General features: G+C 39.6%; 1 protein-coding gene across 3 annotated transcripts in view; it reads right to left on the bottom strand.

Moving 5' to 3' along the window:
* LOC135488696 (ribosomal RNA-processing protein 7 homolog A-like) overlaps positions 1–25,966 on the bottom strand; it is a 185,439-nt gene that overhangs the window by 95,656 nt on the left and 63,817 nt on the right. For all 3 annotated transcript variants that reach the window (XM_064773402.1, XM_064773418.1, XM_064773409.1), the window contains one exon: positions 24,194–24,294. In XM_064773402.1, the coding sequence (XP_064629472.1) occupies positions 24,194–24,294 (101 nt within the window). The remainder of the gene's footprint in view (positions 1–24,193; positions 24,295–25,966) is intronic.

Here is a 25,966-nt window from a genome sequence, read left to right on the forward strand (position 1 = left end):
AATGCTTGGGCAGCTTATAAACTCCAGAAAACTATTTCATGACGCTAAAGGCTAAACAAGATTATTATTTTTCGTTCGTTAATGATCTATCTGATATTATTACTATGCCTAAGAAAGGGTGGTCAACAATTAACGACATCACTGGTAGAAAGAGAAAAGAATGTATCTCAGGTTTCGAAGGATACCGATGGTTAATTCACTTTTCATGTTAGACAATAATATTCAATGAAATGGCCAGGGCCATTGTGCTCACCTGTCGATATGAAAGGGAGAGTATGAGGAAGAACTTGTCATTGTTAGGGGTTAATCATGCAATAGTTGTGGGATGGTGTGGTTTGTCTTGAAAAAGTGGAGTTAGTCGTATTGTTTTCCGCGTGCACATGTTACTGACGTTGGCTTAAACCTACAGCCACGGTATAAAAGGAGGGGGTGTGGGCAAAGCATTTAAATGGCAGCCAGGCAAATTCAAAAACAGAGCTCCTGTATAATTTGTGATGTTTTCATGATTTACTCAGTACTTTTTGCCCTATGTAAAAAATTTCTATGATTCCCTTTTCCGTGAATATCTAATGTATGTGTAACCAAAAAAGGATTTGTAGTAGGATTCCCAATCAGTCAAAAAGAACACTTGTTTGAGAAAAATAGGCAAATTCAAAGATCAGTTAGAAATTTGATTGACAGAATATGTCATGTGACATTATTATTGTTTTCTTGTTGCTTGGATACCCTTAGGCATGCTTAGTAAAGAGAGCATGCATAAATATCTATTTCCTACCTAAATCTCTCATTCCCAGTACTAATATCCAAATGTGTATCCAAATCATTCATAGATAAGTTTTTATCCAAAGTCTATATCAAGAAATCCATCATAGAAACATCCACAGAGTTATTATTTATATGAAAAACATGATAATATTCCACAATTCAACAGTAAGTTGTGTCATGTCAGCCGTAATAGAGTGTTAAAACATGTGTAATCCAAATAATATACAGATCAGTTAAATATAGAATTCACCAAATATTCCTAATAAAGTTAGAATTGAGATTTAATCAATAAAAATCGTTACTGCCACCTGTGGCCCATGTATGGTCTCCCAGGTAAATTTGGGTACAATCCTCTGACAAAGTCAATCACGCAATCTGGCATTACCTCCCTCCGACTCCAGACAGTAAAGTTTGCATCTCTGGCCCTCTGTCCTTTCTTTAGAACATATCTGTCATCCCACCATGCCCCTCTTTGATCAAGCATCCTCCAGAATAACTTGTACTTTTTTTTGCGAATTGCATTATTCCTCGCATGTGGTTGATGTTGCCTGCCAAACCACGCTTGAGGGAACTGAAGCACACATGGAGAACAAAAGCACTCCTGGCATTCCATAGCCCCAGCTACAGGTGGGATGACTGGGGCGGGATCGGGTCCTGCCACTTCCTCATCAGCCTCCAAGGGGTTAACACCATCCTCATCAACATCTTCAACTAGTGGAATGGCTCCTAACACATCATCATTTAGTTCTCCAACAAGTCCAACCTGCTGCTCTTCTAATACTTCATCGTCACTGCCTTCAACCTGTTGCTCTTGATTTACGTCCTCTATGTTTTCACCCCCAGCATCATTCCCTTCAATCTCAACAAGGTCCCAGTTGTAGTGGTTAAAAAGTGCCCACAGTCTCTCGTTGCTCCTCAGTTACCATAATATGCCAAGGCTCTCTGTTGTCCATTGCAAAATGCTTTCCTCTTGGTAATGAATAGAAGTCTGGTCCATATAATAGTCTGAGATAATACTAGGTTCCATGGTGTGTTCCATGACTATTGGTAAAATCTGGAAATCCAATCTTCCCAAATTATGGATCTAAATGAATAGGTTTTTTTGGAATGAACTGGTTTCCCAGTCATTCTTCTTGGGTGATTTACATCTTCTTCAACGAGCCTCACAGATGTTCGAGGACGGTCAATGTTCTCATTCCAATCCAGGATGGACAACTCGGTGTTCATCCTGTATCTGTTAAAACCGATGCCACCAATCCTCTTGTCATGGTAAATGAGCAACATATTATTGAAAGATTCGACGTAATGTGTGTCTTTGCAAGCTGTGTAATCCTGAGCCGATTTGTAAATTGGAAGACTTTGGAGGTATTTCCTCAACCTTTCTTCAGCTTTTGGGGTGGTGATCTTTTCCTTTGATGGCTCGTACAATGGATCACTACGGCATCTTGATTCCATACTGCAGTTTTGATGGTCACCTTCGTAGTGTGGGATTATGTTGTCTATACTTGCCCTAAGTCGATCAGGAGAATTGTTACAAGTTTTGATTGACCAGTACAAATGAGTTTTTATAGATGCACCTTTGTCGGATAGTTCATTTTTGTACCACTTGGCTCGTTTTTCTCCCTGTGTTATTCTCTTCTTCATGTTCTTTGCTACATTTTTGGTCGCGTGCCATGTGTCGTTCCCGTTTCGAGTAGGTTTTCTTTCCTCTCTGACGAACTTCACCACTGTGGCATTGTAATCGTGAGCATGAATTCTTACTGGTACAGCTTCATCATCAAGATATTGATAAATTCTTCTTGTCCCAATCATTTCATGGCGCTGAGAACATTTGTCATCTTCTTTTGTGATTGTTTCATACCGCAGAGCTTTGTGACTATTTTCACCCAAACATTGTTGAAATAAATAAACAAGCACCACAATGTAATATAATCTGTCCGACGTTTCGGTGTATTGAACCTTCCACTGGGAATGAACAGCGCGTACCAGCGAATTGCTTTAAGTACGATCATAACAATAGTGCTCAGTCCGCGGTTACGCTGCGTGGCTTTGTTTACAAAACATTACTTCTGATTGGCTTGAGAAAAGGTCGTGACCTATTGATATTTACAATATTAGTTCTTGAGATTAACGATAGATGGCGCGCACTGTGTACACGGCATCTGAAAATATGGCGGATCAAGCGAATGATTCACGGATGCAACATTAAAAATGTATGATTTCTGCATTATTCCGTAATATTGCTGTATCCCACGCTATGAATAAATATAGTCTTATAAACAGGAAGGTAAATGATTAGTTCGTAGTTCCTAATTTCCTGTAATAGATGTAAGTTGGCTCATGGCGTTTAGTCCCAAAGGTCTAGCAGTACGCAGTGTGTAGATCCATTTGGATTCACGTTCCAAGAGTGTGGTTTCTGAGTTAACTTTCTCTAGACCACAGGCTTTAAGGTTCTTGATACTGTGGCCTGGCAAGTTGAAATGAGTGGCAACCGACGTAGGTTTCTGTTTAGATATGTCGGATCTATGTTCTCCCAATCTGGTTTTGAGTGGGCGTGAAGTTTGGCCTACATACTGCATACTGCATAAAGTGCATTCTATAAGGTATATAACAGCCTTGGAGTTGCAGTTAATTCTCTCTCTGATTTTATGAGTAGAGTTTGTGATTCTGCTAGTAACCTGGGAGGTGGAGTTCATGTATTTACAGTTTATGCATTGTGATCTGTTGCATTTAAAGCTCCCTTTCCCCAGTGGGGGAACAAAGGGGAGAGTACTTTGTGTCTCTCTGATAACTGTGTTTTCAGTAGGTTGTGCTATAATTTTAGCACTGGTGAGGATGTCCCTGAGGTTTTTACATCTCCTGTAGCTCACCAGGGGGCTAGCAGAATCTAGGGCTCTTCTCATTTTCACCCAAACAAACAACATCTGAGAATTTAGCATAGCTGCGCCAACAGTGGCGAGCGTCTGTCATAATGTCAATGCCATCATCAATGACCTCACTTGATGCAACCTCTTCCAGAAGAGCATCATTCTGGGATTCCTCGGCAACTGTATGCACACTCTGTCTGTAGGAGTCCACAAATGTATTGAGGGCAGTGTCCCCGATTTTACCAATATTGGCAGCTTTACATAATCGTTCATATTGTGCTGGCTGGATACCAGCACTAATATGTCCATGTAGCATCCTAGCATCGACTAAGAATTTCCCTCCTGCTATCCGTGGAGAAGAGTACCAGTGAATTGCATGGACCTTAGCTTCACACGTGAAGTCCATGGTCCAAACATGTCCATCTTCGTTTTTAAATCCACTAACAGACATTGGTTTGGAGCATGAAGAATTGTGCAACTGCAAACGATTAAAAAGATTGTTAATTGCGGATTGCGTGCACAAAAATATTGGCTCATCCGTTGAGTCTTCGTTGCAATGATGGTACGATCCAGGGAGTGGAACGTCACTCGCCCTTTCCTGTTCTACCTTTCTATTAGTCATGTCCTTCTCTAAATTCTTCTCTACATAGTAATCCAAAACCTGTGACAGTAGGGCGTAATTGCTCACTTTAGCAATTCGGCCTCCTCCAGGTATCATTTTGATATGGTCAATTTTGTTCATTAGTATTGTTTTCTCCTCAGATGTATCACAAGAATATTCAATGTGCCCCCGAACTTTGCTGATCGCAATGCCGGATTCCTTTCTTCTCTGCCGTTTTTCCTTCTGCTTACTCGGACTATCGGATGGCCGTTTTTTCCTTGGATTCTGCAATTTGTGCATTTCTTTTAATCGTATGAAATTAAGGGTCTCATCGTCTTCAGCATTACTTGCTATGATGGCTGCTTGGTTTAGAACTGAGTGTAACTGAACTTTCTCTGAAGCTTCTTTGTGGAAACTGTCCTTGAGATTTGGTAAACAGGCCATATCAGTATCAGATTATCACTAAGTCAAGTCAGGGAAAAGAAAGTATTTTTGGGTTTATTGTCCCTCAACTCAGACAGTGGTAGGGATATGACCCTCCGGTGATTATAAAAGGGGCTTCTGAAAGTCTTGGGTAGGTCAATATTGTATTTCTATTAACAAGTTAGATGGTTGTGTCATAGTATAAAGCTGAATTAATGTGGTCAGTAAAAGATAATGGACAATAAAAATATTATTTTTTTCATGGCCTGCAATCCAACATCAGGAACTGACTGCATGTGTTTATTGGATAAGTGAAAAAATGACCCAAATGTCACATTCAAAGAATTGTTTTACTGCCTTAGAATCATCTTTCCCATAGTAACACCTCATCAGATGTGACCCTGACAGTAATGCCATGCCAGTCTGAAATGATATAGGCCTAGGTCTGGGTAGACCTAAACAGGGATGTATCTAATGCATTCCAAAGATACTCTGGGGGAAAGCAATTAAATAGAGAAAAAGTACATTCGACATGTAGGGCCTATTTTCTGAAAACCATCCTTTGTATAGAAGCATTGCAACGTGTTTATTTGGCGCCAATGACGTGAACACAAGCTACCTACACCTGGCCTATCAACGAGCACTAGTGTTTATCAGATCTAGGCCAAGCCCAGCCTCTCTGGCATAATTACTATGCCATCACACGGAACGCAAGTTGTAGGTTTAAATGAATCGTTATTTGTGGGAGAAGCTGAGAGATGTTTTCTGGCCAATTAAGACGGGTTTACATGTTTACATCTTAGCTATTCAGTGACTATTGAAAATAAACAGCGCATTTACATTTTGTAAAACCTGCTGTCATTGGCTGAAATTTCAAATGAATGGGATGTACCTGTGGAATTGCGTGTGATTACGCTATCTTGAAAGGAGTATTTATCCTCGGCTTGCGAATAGAGAGAAATGTTGAAAAATATGATACAAGAACAATTGAAGCAAGGAATGCACAGTATAGAATATGATGTACTGAGTAACTAGGTAGCAGTTTGTATTCATTTTTGAGACAATAACACAGTTACAAGACAGCCCTATAGTCGGATTCATAAGTAAATTCATGGTCGTTCGGGACCTAGGTGTCGTGGTCAGTAGCGATTTGACTTTCAATTCTCATATAAATCTGACTGTTAAAAAGGCAAATCAGACTTGGGCAACGATTAAGCGTGTGTTTGATAGGAAAAGGAGCCCGAAATTAATGCGTCTGTTATTTGAATCCCTTGTCAGGTCAACATTGGAATATAATTCCGTTTCTTGGGATCATATCACGAGGGAAAACTTGGTCAAGCTAGAAAGGGTTCAACACAGAGCCACAAGGCATATGTTAGGTGGAGAACTAAGTTACAAAGAGAGGCTCTCTGTTATGTCTACGTTACCTTTGTCTTACAGGCGGGAGATGGCTGACCTCAATTTTTTGCACAATTGCTTTATCGATAAAATCGATTTGGACACTTCAAAATATATATCTTTTAGAGAAAGGAGAGGTGACCCACTTCTTATACGTGGTGCTAGATGTAGAACGGAGACATATTGCCGGTCGTTTTTTAATCGTGTGGAGGGCACGTGGAATGCCCTGCCTATGAGTGTGCGTTGTGCGGCGAGTCCTAACACCTTTAAGCGATCCGTCAGGGACTTTTATGAAAGCCAGCTGATGGAGCGTTTTGACCCTGACAACGCGTGCTCATGGGTTGGGCGTTGCAGGTGTCCTTTTTGCCGCTATTAAAAGAATGCTTTTACATGTTTTATTAAAATTATTATACTCTTTTAGGGGTCCCGTGAATGGGTCTTAATTGACCCTTTGGCGCTCCCTTTTGGGCACCTAGTTTTACTGTTATTTCGACCATATGTTTTATTTGTATTTTCATCACTGTTGTTTTACTATGTATATAATTTTATGTTGGTGCTCAATAAAGTTGTTGAAATTGAAAAAAAAATTGAAAATTAAATGTCACTGCCCTTTTGGGCCGCTGCGCAAAAACTACTGTGCCGATTTCTTCAAAGTTTGGTTTTTCTTGAATCTAATTTCGGGACCCAAGAGGATTTTCATATTTCAGTAACTATGGTTACGAAATAATTTTTTTGTATGTATTGATTTTGACATTTTCTCCTCTGTACTGCTTATTTCTGGATGCATTTGGCTGAAATGTTCAGGTTAATTTTTTTTCGTGTGTATCTTTAAAGCTGCCAAGTTTCATTTAGAACTATCCATCAAAAAAATTGGGTCCTCCAGATTCCCCCAAAATGGCCAAAGGGCTCCAAAGTTGACAATTTTTTTCTTTATAATTTGCAAATCTCTAACCTGGAAATTGTGTTGGGTCCCGAAATTAGATTCAAGAAAAAACCAAACTTTGAAGAAATCGGCCAAATAGTTTTTGCACAGCGACCCAAAAGGGCAGTCAGTGACATTTACTTATGAATCCGACTATAGGCCTAACTATAAAAGCACTGATGACAGCTGTGCTACACTTTCATCATTATCATCATCTACTTTAGTCAACCAGTTCAGATGACCTTTCTTGGGGCAGTGATCGGTAACGGTGAACTCCTTCCGACCCAACAGGCAAATGTTTACATTCGTGTCTCCGTGTATCATGGATTCATGTGTATACTAACACCGTTGTTGTGTTGACACACTGACTGACTCTGACTGTGTACATTTCTACAGCGACGAAAAACGATCACAAAAATGGTTCTTTTTAAGCACTCGTGACATGTTTACAAAAATTAAAGCAAGTGTTTTTAGTAGAGGTTTACCTAATGAGTAGCGTCTTGGTGATTATAAACCATTAACTTGTGTTTAAAAGCCCACATTGTAACGAAAGGTTCCGGCTTGACGCTAATCTCCAATGACGGCAGCCGCCATTTTGCCATACTCTCGAAACTTTGGGATCGTCAAATGCAATGGAAATCACATAATTTCTGACACACACTGCTACAATTCATCATTTTATTGTTCTTTCACAGTATTATTACGCCACCCCGATTCGCAAGGCAGCTTGTACCAACTGGCTCTGCATTGACTATCCCCATTCCAAGCCGAAGAACAGTGTGACAAGTTTCTCATTTTACCTTCCAATCACAGTCAAAATTTTCTAAAACAACCAGCAATGAGGACAAACTAATAATCTCAAACCAATCACAAGAATGTAATCAACACATACGACCTCATCCGAAGAGCGGATGATTAAGTTTTAGCATTGATTCAAGGTGATTTAATTCCTTCTTCGTCTCGCTTCAAATTCATAAAATGGCTGTCTTCCATACTTGTAGTATGCAGATCTAGTGGCGCAGTACAACACTGCGCATCTGGGATACCGCGACGGATTGCCTCGAAATTCAAAACTGCTGGCAATGTGCCAACTGACATTTTTGCACAATACCGCCACCTAGTGATATGAAATGAAACTAGAATTGTCAGTTGAGTCTTAGCAGACTCTGGAGTCTCCGCCTCATTGTAGGGGTATTGTTCGCATTGTGAATGGAAGGGGGATTGAGAAATTGTCTGGGTGAGAGTGGATGTTGGGATAAGACGATCGATTCGGTTGATTGGAGGGGAAAAAGACGAAATAATGTGGTCTTAGTGGTAGGGAGGGGGTTGAGAGTGATATAAATTTATGTTCTGAAGAATTATGGGACATTTGTTTAGTTTTGTTGCAAGAGCGGGGAGGGGTGAAGGGGGAGACCAAATTATGTCGTCTTTTTCATAAGGACATTTTGAGATGAGCCCTTGAGGAAGGGATGTGAAGCCGCAGTTGAATGTGCGCTTCGTATGAATGGAAGGAATGAATGAATAAATATAAATGAATAATATTAATTTTGTTTATTGATTGCTGGTGTATTTCAAGCAATATATATCATTGACAATAGTTATGATTGCGATTAGGTTTGCAGTATACTCATCCCAAAAATGTTTGGGTGGCTTTTATTGTTTTTATTGCCATTTGGTTGAAATGGCCCGTTTGTTGTTATGCTGCGTTCCAACGACAACTTCCTGTTTGCTTGGCGTGGCTGGTGACGATGACGACGACGACGTTTTCTTCGAAGGGGTAGTGTGATTTGAGCTTGTGGACGATCTCTTCAAGGGTGATGGGGATGATGTCATTGAAGTTGGTGATGAAGTTTACTTTTAAGGGGTGGTGTAATTTGTGGTTGTGGAGTACGTTATCTTCAAGGGTGAAGCTGATGATGATGATGATGATGGCGGCGATGACATGGTTACTGCAAGAGGTAAATAAAGATATGAGCCACAGGCCGACTTAAATTCGCCACATACTGTGGAAAGTGCTATAGATCCACGTCGGTAGGCCTACAGCACATTTTCACCGAATAACGTGGACTAACTAAACGTCCAGGAACTAAAAATGCTCTCCGACCAAATACAGTGCATGGATGATCAGCCGTGAATGCACACAGCCATGCATGTTGACAAAAACAAAACAAAAACATCGCACTTTCACTTCAGCGGAGCGATGGTTTATGTGCGAAATACGACTGATCAAGGCAACATAAAGTGTCCAGAAGGGAAGAACACATTCTTGAAACTCAGCCGCTTTAATTCACTGCCGTTTTTTCTTATTTCATAGCCCATAAACTCCAAATATTATATTATATTTACCGGTATTATAGAAAAATGCTTCGATGGTGTAGACTAGTCCCTGGTCTTTATCCATTATGTTCCTCCATATGTGCAGCCAATATGTAATACACATAACGCGGGGCACCAGTCATCGTGTCGGTATGGCGAGGTTTATTGGTTAAAAATTTACATGTATTGCGCTATGCATGCTCATAGCACTTTCGCGGCTGTAACCCAGATTGACTTCTTAGTTCATGGACACCCTCGTTTTATCGATGTTTTGCAATGCATTGCCGTGTTCATGTACATATGAAGCTTTCACCTGGAGACGAGAGTTTGCTGGAATAATTTCTTGAGGAGAATAACTTGAGGAGAATAATACCCTAATACAAAAGTCTCAGCCGATGGCGGAGACTAATTAATCTATTTAATATCGAAACCTCTATATCAGGCTGACCTCTAAAACTTCATTTCAAACTTCAATCTGCTGGAATAAAGAAAATGGGCTTTTTTAACCTTGACCTACTTATACCTGAATAGTAGGTCACACTGACCTAAATCTGTGTCAACATGTAGAGATGCCCAATAGGTGTCTACATATCAAATTTAGAGAGTCTATGACCAATAGCAAAAACAGGTGCCATGATCAAAGAAATTTTAGAGTTCGACCTCTGTGACCTTGAAATGAAGGTCAATTCAAAAACCCGTGTGATATGTGATGTACCTTTATTAGATACACCCACCATAAAATTTTCATCGCTCTAGCTTTAAAAATAAGCTTCAAAATGACAAAAATAGGTTTTCAAAGAGCACTGATTTTCATTCTGAAGGAAGGTCTTGCCTAGGGGTACCCACACACCAAGTATGAACTTTCTGGGTCAAGCGGTTAAGAAACGTGCCACGATTTTGTCAAAAGTTAACGACGGACGACGACGACGACGGACGCCAGACGCCGCGGTATCGTATTAGCTCACCCGACAGGTGAGCTAAAAAGGGGTAAAGCTCAGTGGGTAAATATCAGTAAATCTTTCGCCAAGGTGTGGTTCTGTAACCTGTTAGTTAAGCTTTAAAGAATAGAGTTGGAGGTGCTTCGCTAAAATGGTTTAAATCGTATTTACAAACAGATCGCAGCCGCCATTTTGCCATACTCTCGAAACTTTGGGATCGTCAAATGCAATGGAAATCACATAATTTCTGACACACACTGCTACAATTCATCATTTTATTGTTCTTTCACAGTATTATTACGCCACCCCGATTCGCAAGGCAGCTTGTACCAACTGGCTCTGCATTGACTATCCCCATTCCAAGCCGAAGAACAGTGTGACAAGTTTCTCATTTTACCTTCCAATCACAGTCAAAATTTTCTAAAACAACCAGCAATGAGGACAAACTAATAATCTCAAACCAATCACAAGAATGTAATCAACACATACGACCTCATCCGAAGAGCGGATGATTAAGTTTTAGCATTGATTCAAGGTGATTTAATTCCTTCTTCGTCTCGCTTCAAATTCATAAAATGGCTGTCTTCCATACTTGTAGTATGCAGATCTAGTGGCGCAGTACAACACTGCGCATCTGGGATACCGCGACGGATTGCCTCGAAATTCAAAACTGCTGGCAATGTGCCAACTGACATTTTTGCACAATACCGCCACCTAGTGATATGAAATGAAACTAGAATTGTCAGTTGAGTCTTAGCAGACTCTGGAGTCTCCGCCTCATTGTAGGGGTATTGTTCGCATTGTGAATGGAAGGGGGATTGAGAAATTGTCTGGGTGAGAGTGGATGTTGGGATAAGACGATCGATTCGGTTGATTGGAGGGGAAAAAGACGAAATAATGTGGTCTTAGTGGTAGGGAGGGGGTTGAGAGTGATATAAATTTATGTTCTGAAGAATTATGGGACATTTGTTTAGTTTTGTTGCAAGAGCGGGGAGGGGTGAAGGGGGAGACCAAATTATGTCGTCTTTTTCATAAGGACATTTTGAGATGAGCCCTTGAGGAAGGGATGTGAAGCCGCAGTTGAATGTGCGCTTCGTATGAATGGAAGGAATGAATGAATAAATATAAATGAATAATATTAATTTTGTTTATTGATTGCTGGTGTATTTCAAGCAATATATATCATTGACAATAGTTATGATTGCGATTAGGTTTGCAGTATACTCATCCCAAAAATGTTTGGGTGGCTTTTATTGTTTTTATTGCCATTTGGTTGAAATGGCCCGTTTGTTGTTATGCTGCGTTCCAACGACAACTTCCTGTTTGCTTGGCGTGGCTGGTGACGATGACGACGACGACGTTTTCTTCGAAGGGGTAGTGTGATTTGAGCTTGTGGACGATCTCTTCAAGGGTGATGGGGATGATGTCATTGAAGTTGGTGATGAAGTTTACTTTTAAGGGGTGGTGTAATTTGTGGTTGTGGAGTACGTTATCTTCAAGGGTGAAGCTGATGATGATGATGATGATGGCGGCGATGACATGGTTACTGCAAGAGGTAAATAAAGATATGAGCCACAGGCCGACTTAAATTCGCCACATACTGTGGAAAGTGCTATAGATCCACGTCGGTAGGCCTACAGCACATTTTCACCGAATAACGTGGACTAACTAAACGTCCAGGAACTAAAAATGCTCTCCGACCAAATACAGTGCATGGATGATCAGCCGTGAATGCACACAGCCATGCATGTTGACAAAAACAAAACAAAAACATCGCACTTTCACTTCAGCGGAGCGATGGTTTATGTGCGAAATACGACTGATCAAGGCAACATAAAGTGTCCAGAAGGGAAGAACACATTCTTGAAACTCAGCCGCTTTAATTCACTGCCGTTTTTTCTTATTTCATAGCCCATAAACTCCAAATATTATATTATATTTACCGGTATTATAGAAAAATGCTTCGATGGTGTAGACTAGTCCCTGGTCTTTATCCATTATGTTCCTCCATATGTGCAGCCAATATGTAATACACATAACGCGGGGCACCAGTCATCGTGTCGGTATGGCGAGGTTTATTGGTTAAAAATTTACATGTATTGCGCTATGCATGCTCATAGCACTTTCGCGGCTGTAACCCAGATTGACTTCTTAGTTCATGGACACCCTCGTTTTATCGATGTTTTGCAATGCATTGCCGTGTTCATGTACATATGAAGCTTTCACCTGGAGACGAGAGTTTGCTGGAATAATTTCTTGAGGAGAATAACTTGAGGAGAATAATACCCTAATACAAAAGTCTCAGCCGATGGCGGAGACTAATTAATCTATTTAATATCGAAACCTCTATATCAGGCTGACCTCTAAAACTTCATTTCAAACTTCAATCTGCTGGAATAAAGAAAATGGGCTTTTTTAACCTTGACCTACTTATACCTGAATAGTAGGTCACACTGACCTAAATCTGTGTCAACATGTAGAGATGCCCAATAGGTGTCTACATATCAAATTTAGAGAGTCTATGACCAATAGCAAAAACAGGTGCCATGATCAAAGAAATTTTAGAGTTCGACCTCTGTGACCTTGAAATGAAGGTCAATTCAAAAACCCGTGTGATATGTGATGTACCTTTATTAGATACACCCACCATAAAATTTTCATCGCTCTAGCTTTAAAAATAAGCTTCAAAATGACAAAAATAGGTTTTCAAAGAGCACTGATTTTCATTCTGAAGGAAGGTCTTGCCTAGGGGTACCCACACACCAAGTATGAACTTTCTGGGTCAAGCGGTTAAGAAACGTGCCACGATTTTGTCAAAAGTTAACGACGGACGACGACGACGACGGACGCCAGACGCCGCGGTATCGTATTAGCTCACCCGACAGGTGAGCTAAAAAGGGGTAAAGCTCAGTGGGTAAATATCAGTAAATCTTTCGCCAAGGTGTGGTTCTGTAACCTGTTAGTTAAGCTTTAAAGAATAGAGTTGGAGGTGCTTCGCTAAAATGGTTTAAATCGTATTTACAAACAGATCGCAGAGGGTAACATTCACATACTATAAAGAATGAATCTGGGGTTCTGCAAGGGTCAATTCTGGGGCCAATTTTATTCTTGATATACATCAATGATATAACTGAGGGCAGCTCGCACCCTACTAACCTCTTTACTGATGATATTTCGTTATCAGAAAGTAGTGATGATCTGCAAGAGACCAAGGAAAGGGTTTGCAATGATCTTGCACCGACTGAAAGTGAAAGGTGGGCAGCAATTGGTTAAATACTTTCATCTTGGTAAAGACAGTTCTCATGATTTTTTCGAACAATAGTAATGCACCACCTGTCTCACAGACAATATCTTGTGGATATATATTAAAAACGTGAACTCGCAGACTCACTTTTACTGAGGAATAAGCATGTCCACTATCTGTTAAGTTCAAGTTGAAGTCTGCTGGGCTATTGCCTGAGCCGCAACGGTTCATTCGGCCAGAGCTTATCCCGGTTTCCGTAGCATTAGGCGACTGTATTACTCTCCCAGGTTAAGATGCTGGTCTATCACAGGTTAACTTCCCACGCAAGCCTCGTTCTGATTTACTCCTGGGTAGCAAGTAGGGTTATGCATCTTGCCCAAGGACACAAAGATGAAACAGTGTTGATCCGCCTGGTTATCGAACCTACGACCTCCTGGTTATAAGCCCGGTGCTCTAACCCCTCATTTCCAGCAATGGGAGGCCTAGCACACTATTTCAAAATTTAAAAGAGCTATTTGTGATAGAAGATATATTAGCATATCTTTATCACAAATACCTCTTTTAAATTTTGAAATTGACTGAAGAATAATGAATTTAGAGTTATAAAAAGTAAGGCATTTTTGTCGATCTTGCCTGGTTCTTATCGTTCGGTAAAGTACTGTGGATTTGCAGATCAGTTAGAGTACCCCCGTCTTCAGCAAGTCGCAGTGTTATACGCATTCGACTGATCACTCCAACGTGTTCAATTGCTGTGCGCAGTTGTTACTGTAGAACGGAAAATATCTGTGGTATATATTTTTCGCGAAGGCCTCATGATGTACATATCATTTGCGACAAAAATATTTTTGCGAGTGAAGAATTCTTTTCCAAGAATATTCAAACTGTCTATTTTGACTTGAAGCTCTTAGTGTATGGGGACTGTAGTGTAAAATATGAGCAAAAATCAAGCAAAAGTTGTTAAGGCGAGACTTTATTTATTAGTTGGTGCTCGGATCTGCCGACGTACCGATGTCCGAAGTAAGAAAAGAAAAACAAAAATTTATATCTAGCCAGTCTCGGATCTGCCGATTCGAACATCACCAATTTTACAACAAAAAAAAACGTTTTTTTATTTTGAGCCCCGACGCCTGACAGTAACTTAAAAGATCAAAAATATTTTTTTCACAATCAAAATTCGACATGATTAAATTAAAATTGGCTTCGTCGGATTGATCATTCAAATCGAAAGTGTGAATGCCAGACCAGCTCTGCCAGACCTAGACTGGTTCTTGTCCCTTCCTAATGCATCCGCAGTAGATATTAAGACGAGAACCAGTCTATTGATATGAGTCAGAACCAGCTGAGAACGCAACATGGCGTCCACACACCAATAAGATCCCAAGCGCGACAATTTTATTTTTATCCTTACCTCCAACTGTGAGAAATCCGATCATTTTTTCGAGACCATAAAATCTTTGGAAATGAAACGGCCAGGGGCCATTGTGCTCACCGTATACATATTTTAGTAGGCAGGATCATGCTTAGTTTAGAGGTGAATATGGTGAACACAATCAGGCATGAAGACTTTTTTTAGATGTGTATTGATGTCAAGTAATAAGACAGGGCAGTATATATAAGTTTATGATCCAACCAAAAATTGTCTATGACATCCACAAGATCAATATCGTGAGATTGCTAAGAGTCCCTGCAATAAAAAATTCATCGAAAAAAAGTCATTAATAAGCGAGATATTGCACGTCCTACTTTTTCAGTTTTGACCCCCTGGTGGCCAAATCAAGAATCAGATCAGGCCAAAATTCGGTGTCAGAGATTATCTGATGTAGGGGGTTACATGTACCAACTTTCAAGTTCATAGCTTAAGCAGTTAAGAAACGTGCCATAGTTACACTCTAATGGCCAATTTACGCCATTTGACCTCTGTGACCTTGAAAAGGAGGTCAAATCCAAAAATCGTAGGACATGCGGTGTATCCTTGCTTGAAGTCCCTGCCATAAAAATTTTATCGAAAACAATTCACTCAAATAAGCAAGATATTGCACTTCTTCCTTTTTCCATTATGGCCCCCTGGTGGCTGAATAAAGAATCAGATCAGGCCAAAATACGACATCAAAGGTTATCTGATGTAGGGGGTTATATGCACCAAGTTTCAAGTTCATAGCTTTACTGGTTAAGAAACGTGCCATAGTTTACACTCTAACGGCCAATTTACGCCATATGACCTCTGAGACCTTGAAAAGTACGTCAAATTGAAAACCCGTAAGATATGTGATGTATTCTTCCTAAGAGTACCTACCATAAAAATTTTATCGAAAACAAGTCACTTATAAGCGAGATATCACACTTTTAGATATCCACTTTTGGCCCCCTGGTGGCAAAGTTGAGAATCAGATCAAACTGAAATTCAGCACCAGAGGCTATGTGATGTAGGGGGTAATATGTACCAAGTTTCAAGTTCATAGCTTTAGTGGTTAAGAAACGTGCCATAGTTTACACTCTAACGGCCAATTTACGCCATATGACCTCTGTGACCTTGAAAAGTAGGTCAAATTGAAAACCCGTAAGATATGTGATGTATTCTTCCTAAGAGTACCTACCATAAAATTTTATCGAAAACAAGTCACTTATAAGCGAGATATCACACTTTTTAGATTTCCACTTTTGGCCCCCTGGTGGCAAAGTTGAGGATCAGATCAAACTGAAATTCAGCACCAGAGGCTATGTGATATAGGGGGTTATATGTACTAAGTTTCAAGTTCATAGCTTTAGTGGTTAAGAAACGTGCCATAGTTTACACTCTAACGGCCAATTTATGCCATATGACCTCTGTGAACTTGAAAAGTAGGTCAAATTAAAAACCCGTATGATATAAGATGTATATTTGCTATGAGTACCTACAACACAAGTTTCATCGAAAAAAAAGTCACTAATAAGCGAGATATCACACTTTTTAGATATCGACATTTGGCCCCCTGGTGGCCAACTTGAGAATCAGATCGGACTGAAATTCAGTGTCAGAGGTCACCTGACCTAGGGGGTGCTGTGTACAAAGTTTCAAGTTCATAGCCCTAGCGGTTAAGAAACGTGCCCGTTTTTGAAATAGGATACCACGACGGACAACGACGGACACTGCGGTATTACATAGACTCCCCTACGGTGAGCCAAAAAGCATTTTCTTTTGTTTTTGTTTTTCGTCCTCCTCAAAAATATATTCCTCCAAAAATCCGAGCACCAACTAATAACAAGAGGCCCAAGGGCCTGGCGCTCAGCTGAGTTGTTGCTGCGTTGTTTGTATATATTACATTACTCGTCAAACTCTACTAAACTAAGGACTCAAAGCCTAAGGATATTAGCTTCTGGATGTGTAACAGTGAATTACGGTAGACTGGCGCAATCTACTTCAAGCAAGCTCCACCCTTGCAATGTGTGCGCAAACAGATAACCTAACCTATATTGGACCATCAATTCTACACACAGCAACATGATTCATCCTCAGCTGTTACCATGATGATGATGATGATGATCCTTTTCACAAATTGGTCGTCTTCTGTCTTTCTTCCATACTTTAGTGCCACCGGATGTAGTCTGCCCTTGTGGAGGGAGCCTTTCAGCACAGGACACAAGAATACATGCGAATTGAATCACATGGAGAGACTAGCCCAATCACCCGCTTTTGGCTGGGTAGAAATGGGTAAATCTCGCAGACTGGACCTTAAACTCTACTGCCGACGTGTGAGGCCGGTGTGACAGATGAGCAAGTTGGGTCCACCTAATGCAGAAGGCACCAGTTTCCCTAACTAAAAGGGTAACATCAACAAAATGCTCTACCCAACTCTATTATTGCCTAAAGGCCTGTGTACACTAGTAAAATATTAGCAACATTTTTACAACATTTCCAGTTGCAACAAATGTTGCAAAAATGTTGCGTAGTGTGTACAGAGCAAAACGCGTCTAACAACATGTTGTAAAATTGTTGTAAAATTGTTGCAAATTAAATGCAATGCAATTCTTTGTTGCATGTTGTAAAAATGTTGCAAACTCTTCAGCCAATCAGAAATAGGATTTGCGTCATGTGATCTACCTGAGGTCATGTGACTTGAACAAGAAGCAGGTATAGCAACTCTCAAGTGAGTGTCTTACTTAGGGTGATGAAACCTTCTAGAAGTTTCATCCATTCGCAGGAAGATTTTGTATGACGGCTTGTCAGTCAGCCGCAACTCCTTTAACAGGCAGTGGTATGCCCCATGATCCACCCTCATTTTGATCCAGGGCCTGGTCCATATTCTCTTTGGTTATTTCGCTGCCTCTTCCGTCTCTCAACAAAGTCAGCTAAAATTGCTGCAGATGCACTCAAAACACATCTTCTCTCCTTGGAATCATCCATTTTCCCTCACAAATACATATTCCCCTTTGTTCCCACTAAAAAGTTTGCAACAATTTACCAACATGTTGTAAAGATGTTGCTAATTTGTTGCAATTTTGTTGCTAGTGTACACAGGGCCTTGAAGGGCTTGTTGCAAAATTGTTGTAAAAATGTTGGTAAAATGTTGGTAAAATGTTGGTAAAATGTTGCTAATATTTTACTAGTGTACACCCTGCTTAAGTCAAGTGAAACTCTTAACAAACCTTAGCAGAATGCCACCATTGAAATGTTGATAGCAAGTAAAAACTTTAAACAGATAGACTTGATCTTTTTAACCAACTGCCACTTGCGGTTTTCTTTATTTAGTCAATTTTGAGGTAAGTATTACAGAATGAAATACTTGAATACTAGAATTGACTGGCTCTTCTGATGATTGCACTGGTGAACACCGAAGTCGATGGGATATGCAAAGTCATAGCTCGATCTTCTCTCTTGGTCATCTGTGATGTGGTCACCAAATATGTTCAAATGCAGCTGCAGATCATTCCTGCAAAACATGAGGAGATAACATTTTAATTTTGATAGATAGCTAAGCTAGCCAAGTTTTATATCAAATACAAGGCCAACAACAACTGATAAGGCGCTAGGGCCGAATGATCAAGGAAGTTCATTGATATGATTGAGAATACATTGGGTGATTTCAATGTTGGTTTTGGTTTTAGTGTTGGGTGTTAGTGTCAGTTTTATTCTTAATTTCTACCCCTAAAAACCTATGTCTTGATAAGACCAATTCGAGGTTTTAGTTTAACACCAACACCTGGTTTTATCTAAACACCTAAAACCTGGGCTGAAACTAAGAAGAGGTTTTATTCTGCAGGTAAAACTAACACCAAGATGGACAGAGATAAAACCTTGGAAAAACCAAACATGCATGCTGTTGTCGTTGTTACTGTTGTTTCCCTATTGTAACCGCTTCTGATCTTGCCTGACAAGAATTTTAGCAGACGCCTCAAATAAAAATTGTCAAAACATTGAAAACATTTGTCAGAAATACAAATTTGGTCGTCTTCTGTCACGTACATCATCATTCCCATCAGCGTTCAAAATACCAGCAACTACTCCTTGAAATGGTACAAACAACATGATTTTTTTCCCTTCTTAACACCAACACCAACTTTGAAATCCACTCGGTGTTAATGCCTAAGGTGTTAGTTTTATTGGTAATACAAAATGCACTACAAAACTTCCAAATATAACACCGAGCTGGGATTAAGATCAGACCTTGGTGTTCCAATTGGTTTCAGTGTGAAACTAAAACCTAATTTGAAATAGGATAATGCTAAATCTGAGTGTCAAAACTAACACCAGAACTGATTTCATTTCTGGTGTTGTGGAGAGTTTTAGTTTTAGTCCCGGTGTTAGTTTTTGCCACTAAAACCATCCCTTAGCTTTAAGCTAAAACCGGACATAATGCTAAAACCAACAAACACCGACTTTGAAATATGATGAAACTTAAACCCACTTCATTTCAATGCTGGTTTTAGTGTTCCATTTAGTTTTAAAACTAAATCTAAAAACTGACTTTGAAATCACCCATTGTGATAAGAGTGATGAATCGGCCCCGTTTGAAGCATTGTGCTATGTACAGTGTGCATGTGTCAGTGTGAATCAGCTATCGCATTTATTGTTTGTTGACATTTCAAATCGCCGGAGACGATCCTCAATTACACTGTTTCTGTACATTGGCAACCTTACCCGATGATATCAGAACAATGTTTATTATTGTCTTGTTTATTCACATTAGTTCTGCTATGTGACAAGAGTTATTTGTTGAGTAATCCATGATTTAAAGCCGGACTTTGACATAGTTTCTCAGACCAAGCTGCATTTCGCAGATCGTTTTTCAACGATCGTCGACGAACTATTTCAAATTAATCACATCCAATTAAACAATCCAAGCCTTCCCTAATGTCATCAACATGCAATAACACAAGCAGCCAAATATTATCGCCTATGAAATTGTGAATTTAATGAGAACTTACCTCTGAATTGACAGAACGCGATCTATTCCATAGCATGGTCTCCTCAGGTCTGAACTGCGCAGACTCCGAGACGTGACGTTCGCTGCACGTGTGATTGCACGTGGGATAACTCGCGCGAAACTTAAAATGCTCTTTTTGGGGGGTGCTCACTAAATTGCGCCAGTAACACCACCTGGTGAGAAATTCATGAACCACGCCTATTGATAATGAAATAGAAAGCTTTGCTCTATAAGATTATATTTGATTCATGATCCCCAAGTTAAAGAATTAAGAGAAATCAGCTGCTGGAAAAGTTTTTGGAAAATTTCGCTCGGTGCCACCTAGTGGCCAAACCGCTCATCCTGCCGGACCCACATTTGGTCTATTCAGGAGTCCTGAAGGGTCTCAACGCCTCAGAGGGAAAATCTATCGCCTATCCGCCATAGTTTTGAAACGTGCCTGTTAAAAAGGACGGACGGACGGCCCGACAGACGGACCGACAGACAGACGGCCCGACAGACGGACGGACTGACATTCATTCTACCATTTACTCATATGAATAGCTCAGCTTGTCAGCTGAGCTAAAAAAAGTCTCGCCTTAAGTAAGGTGTAATTATGACAAGTGTTAATTGTGTGGGGTATACACGTAGGCATTGTTGGCCCAAGCTGTATTCAGTGCCCATGTGGAAACGTGGCAAAAATGACTTGGATGTCAAGCTAAAAGAGATTTTTCACGGCAGAATATTTTCGGAAGCCTTACCTACTCGTGAAATTCGCAAAAAATAATCTGCACGCGAAATATTTCCGTTCTATAGTATATAGTGCACAATATTTTGGAACTGTAAAATTAAAATTATTTGTAAAAATTACAGTACTTTTACTTTTTAAAATTGGAACTTCAAATGTTCTGGAATAGTGGATTTACTAAGAAGGCTAATCAAAAATTAAATGTCTTTGATTTTTTAAAAGAGGGTCGCATGTCAACTTTTTATTGGTATGTTGACTATATTTCAATGTCCATTTGTTGCGCTTTACTGTAGAATAGGTTTGAAAAGTTTTGTCAGGACTCCATGAAAGGGGAATGTCAGTGGTTTCAACAAAATTTAGGCAAGACTTCGACCAATATTAAAACACTATATTTTGTGGATTATTGCAAAGATAGTGCTACCAAATCCTCTTTTTTTGTAAGATGAGACACTTCGCTGCAAAAAACTGCTCATATATTCATGCAGTCACAGATGCAATAATCAGTTTGTCAAAGTTCAAACAAAATTGGCCCAAATATAAAGCGTAAAAAGAACAAAATAACTTTTACAATCTTTGCAATATTTTTGTTCATCAAAGTCACTATTTTCAAAAATCAACCATGCTTCCAGTTAGAGTAGTCCTAGCTACACTAAACAGTGACAGTACATATACTGGTAATTAATCTCTACCTCGGATGACACAGACTGCATTGTTTAGAATTAGGCCCTGATCTATGGATCAGCCTCCTTGATATTGTTTTGGGGTTGAGGAATTAGGCTCTCGATCGGTCGGGAACAATAGACGATCTTGAGGGAAGATAAAATAAAATCCGAATCGGGATCAAAGGCTCTGGAAACCTAATGAGGGTTTTTGATAATTTAGGGTCAAATAATTCAGCCAAAATTTACGAAAATTTCACAATTTTTTGTCTGCAAATTCCTTGATATATATAGAATTGTGTCAGAAGTGAGGAGTCGTGATTATTTTAACACCCCACCTGAGAAGCCAACTTTAGTGATATTTCCTATTGAATTTTCCATTAGGCCTGCCAGGACCAATTTAACATGTGCACTCAGTGGCTTAATTGGCCAGCCCCCCAATAGCTGGTAATGTCTACCATTGATCTGGGTTTTTTTTAGACATAATTTTGATTTATTAACTAAAGTATTTACAGGTTACATAAAGATAGAAGCCCAGGACTGATGCAATGCATTATTAGCTCAGGGCATAGAAACAAAATTTAACAATACAGATATATACAGTAATGGCAACGTCAACATAAAAATCAAAGTATGCCTGCATGAGGAGAAAAATTAAGAAAGGTTATGAAATATAAATAAAAACATAGAGAAAGTATTGGTGAGAAGCTAGAGATGTCAACATTGATTAATTTTTAAGGAAGTTTATGATTTCATTAATAAAATTTGAAGACCTAGCTATAATCAGCTTATTTGTGGAAAGAGGATATAGGCCGTGGCCGTAAAGTAAAATGTCTAGCTTCTCGCACCATCTAAGAGAGTTGAATAGTTGAGAATTGAAGGAGGGCAGCTGTCCAAGGTCATCAAAGAACACACGGCATTTAGCCAGGAATAGAGGGCATTGCAGAAGAAGGTGCCTAGTAATCTGTGCATGATATCCACACTTGCATGAGGGATTTGTGACGGTAGTAAAATTGTGGGAAAAGAAATGGCTGTTGAAAACCAAGTCAGCTCTGGTTCTATTTAAAGAAACTTCATTTGATCAGCATAGATCCAGCTTAGTTGAAACCAGGAGATTTTTACGACCACTAAGGTGAATCTTAAGACTGTATTTAAAAGAATTCTTTGTGAATTATTGTCTGATGTCAAGAGGAACTGAATCCCAGGCTTTGATTGCACTAGGTACCGTTGATTTACGAAGTCTTTGAGACATGTTGTGAGGTAAGCGAAATTGGCTAGTATTTCTAAGTCTCCGAACTGGTGCAGGATTACGGTATGCAGTAAATAACTGTTCTACATAATTAGGAAGAGCATTGTGATGAAGATCATACATGAGAGCTAACTTTTTTTCCTTCCGTCTGGTGGAGAGAGGACACCAGTCAAGACATTTAAAGACTTTCTGTGTGTTGGTTCCATGGATACAGCCGCTGACAATGAGTGCCGCTCTGTAGTGAATTTTATCAAGTTGCGAGATTAGATTTTGGCTTGAAGAACCAAAGAGCATATATCCGAATTCTAGGTGAGGGAGGTTAAATGAGACAAACATCTTTTCGAGATGACATGATTGGACAGTGGTTGTGAGAGCTTTCATTGGGTTGAACATGTGATTGCATTTGACAATAAGTTTAGTGAGATGCTCATTGAAGTTGAGATTTTCATCTAAGATCATTCTAAGGTGCTTGTGAGAGGAACCTCTGCTGATGAGTTCGTTATTAAGAGTGAGACGTGTGTGGTTGCCAGCTGGCCGACAGGACGAAAAAATTACTTCTTTACTTTTCACCGCTTTGAAATTGAGTTTCCATGTGATAGACCTAATTGCTAGACAATTCAAGTCACTTTGTAACAGATCGTGGGCCACGGAAGAGTTAGTTAATCTGTTAACCAGAGGTTATATTTTCTCAAAAGACTGTCATGTTGGGTTCCTCGAGAAATGCTTGCAACGGTTTATCATTGTACAATTTTATCACTTATTGATTATGGTTGCTTAGTTAACGCTTATCCGCTGCTGATGTAAACAACCTTCAACATTATAGTATCAGTACAGGGGCTATAAAAAAATTGCAGTCATATCAAAATTCAAACTGGGTTACCCTATGTGAAAGGCGAGCCTATTTCAAAGCCTGTTTTATTATTTATGGATGTAGCTCTAAAACATAAGACTCAATCGCAGACCAGCTTATCTACTACAACTAAATCTACCTCATGCTGACCATATACTCCACCCCCATTTTCATCTTAACATTTATGAAGTAAATTTCAAAGTTACATCAATCCAGATATGGAACACCCTATCCCGAGCTATAATCATCTGTTGGTGTATTGTATATTTTAAACATAATTACAAGTTGTGTCATTTTCCAAAGGCGAGACCAGAGTTGGGCATTGATTGGCAACAGAAGAGTCGTACAACCACTTTGTTGCTTCAGATTAGACTTAACAGCATTTAATGTTGATCTAGGCAAGCAAAACACCCAAGACTCAAAACTGTTCATTTGGTCTGACCAAGCAGAACACCCAGGACTCGAAACTGTTCATTTGGTCTGGCCAACGAGTCATACAACCAAACTGTCCAAAGTACACTGAACCCAGTGGAAAACTGTACAACTCATTGGCCATGATTCTTAAATATCACGTGTGCCTGAGGACAATTTACGGCTCATCGTTCATCTCTCTTATTACATGGCATTAGAGGAGACAGTACGAAATCCAAAGATATCTGAAATCTGTCCCGGATATATGTATTAGAAAGCAACTGTTTTCAAGGGTAACTTAATTCATCAGCTGCCCAATCACTGTTTTTGTATTCCTAATTTTTCTTTGTGTCTGGACAGCCATACTGGGTTGTATAACTAGTTTGTGGCATCCATGAATTTTCAATAAATAAACAAATTACCTCCAGTTTTTTCTTGTCAAAGTCAGCCATGTATTTATCTATATCTTTTTGTAGCTCTGTTGTATCCAACGTGTGATATGCTGCATACTCTGGTAACCATTCTGAAAATCAGAAGCAAAAAAATCTATGACCTGCATTTTTAGGATGAATAGCCAACAAATTTTTTGTTGACCTTGGCAAGGTGCACAGCTGAAATACTTGTGTACAATGTACACAACATGGAAAGTGTCTGGTCGGTCTCTTTCAACCTCAAATTTGTAAACATAGTGATATGCCTATATCACACTTACTTACCTTAGTAAAAATAGGTATCCCAAGTGATTTTTTGAAAACTATCTCAGTTTGTCTTCAGGTGTTTCATTGGATGAGGAATTGAATTCTGAGTAATATGGTACCTCATTTTTTAAAATCGGCCAAAAAATAAGCGAATTATGAATTTTTTTCACTTTGGTCGGTAAGGTCCCCCCCCCCCAAACTGAGAAAAAGCACTTTTGCCACCCCTCAGAAATGAAGGTTAAGCCTCAAATATCCATTTTAATGGCTTTTTCCTGGAATATGGACCCCAGACAGAAGGTTTATGGGAGATAAGGGCAATGGCATTCATACTTTTTTCAAAAAAGCTCCTTGAAAATGCTCCCAAATGCACCGAGGTGTAAGCCAAAATGGCCTCGGGGGCATATTTGAGGGGGGCTAAGTAAAAATATTGACCTCTGATTGTCCATCTTTTTGGTTTTCCTACATTAGATGGAGGTTGTGTGTAATTCTATTTATTTTCTTGGTCTTCAGGTGATTGGAAATTGCCTAAAATATGTGCTAAATATGCTCCCAGGGGCAAAATTGACTTACGATAAAAAACAGCGGGTTCTGCTGCAACTCACTAAATTTCAAACAAGAGGCCCAAGGGCCTGGCGCTCAGCTGAGTTAATATCATTAAACTCTTCCCGGTGTTTAGTTCATTATGCATGAAAATGGCATGCTCCATGGTATTTGATATCCTTTTGCGTTCACTACGGTACCAATATTTTTGGTTGACATAATTATGCCACTGTTCATTCCTCAATCCTGACCATAATTCGGATGAAATCATTGTATGAAAATATTTACCGAAACATGAAGTTTATGCCATGAATGAGGATACTCATTGTCATAGCCTCGTTTACAAGTACGAAGTTTTTTCCCGCGAATATTCAAAACTGCTTGGCTCCTTGCCAGTTAAATAACATGTGACTATACACAAAATAGAAAACTTTGATGGAAATTGGAAATCATTTTTTTATCTATCAGGGGAAACAAGCTGATGATGATCAAATAAATCATTCATGAGAAATCGTTTTGTTGCTGAAGCTTGCATGACGAAGTTAATGCTAAACCTTTTCTTGTGCTCTACTGCGCCACCGTAGTTTTCTATTTAGACTAGCGATGACGTCATTTCTGGTGATTCCCTACGTTGTCCAATGAGCGCTTTTTAAAATGTGCCATTTGGTATTGTACAGTATGCAATGTATTTTTTCAGCGCTGCCAGTTGCCGAAGAGAATGCCGTAGCTCCCTCAATTTCCAATCAATTTTTATGGGAGTGACATTATTGTATTGCTTAGAATGTCTACTTTTTACTCATGAAAGAATCGTAGAACTAAAACATAATAGGCGAACAGAATCATGCCGATTCACTGCACATACTGTGGGAATTCTCCACTTCAAAATACATCGGCGATGTCATCGCGAACAGAGCATGCACTTCCGATATCGTTTTCACAGAAATGTCGCCAAATATT

Source organism: Lineus longissimus, chromosome 1 (genome assembly GCF_910592395.1).
Source record: "Lineus longissimus chromosome 1, tnLinLong1.2, whole genome shotgun sequence".
Lineage (NCBI taxonomy): Eukaryota > Metazoa > Nemertea > Pilidiophora > Heteronemertea > Lineidae > Lineus > Lineus longissimus.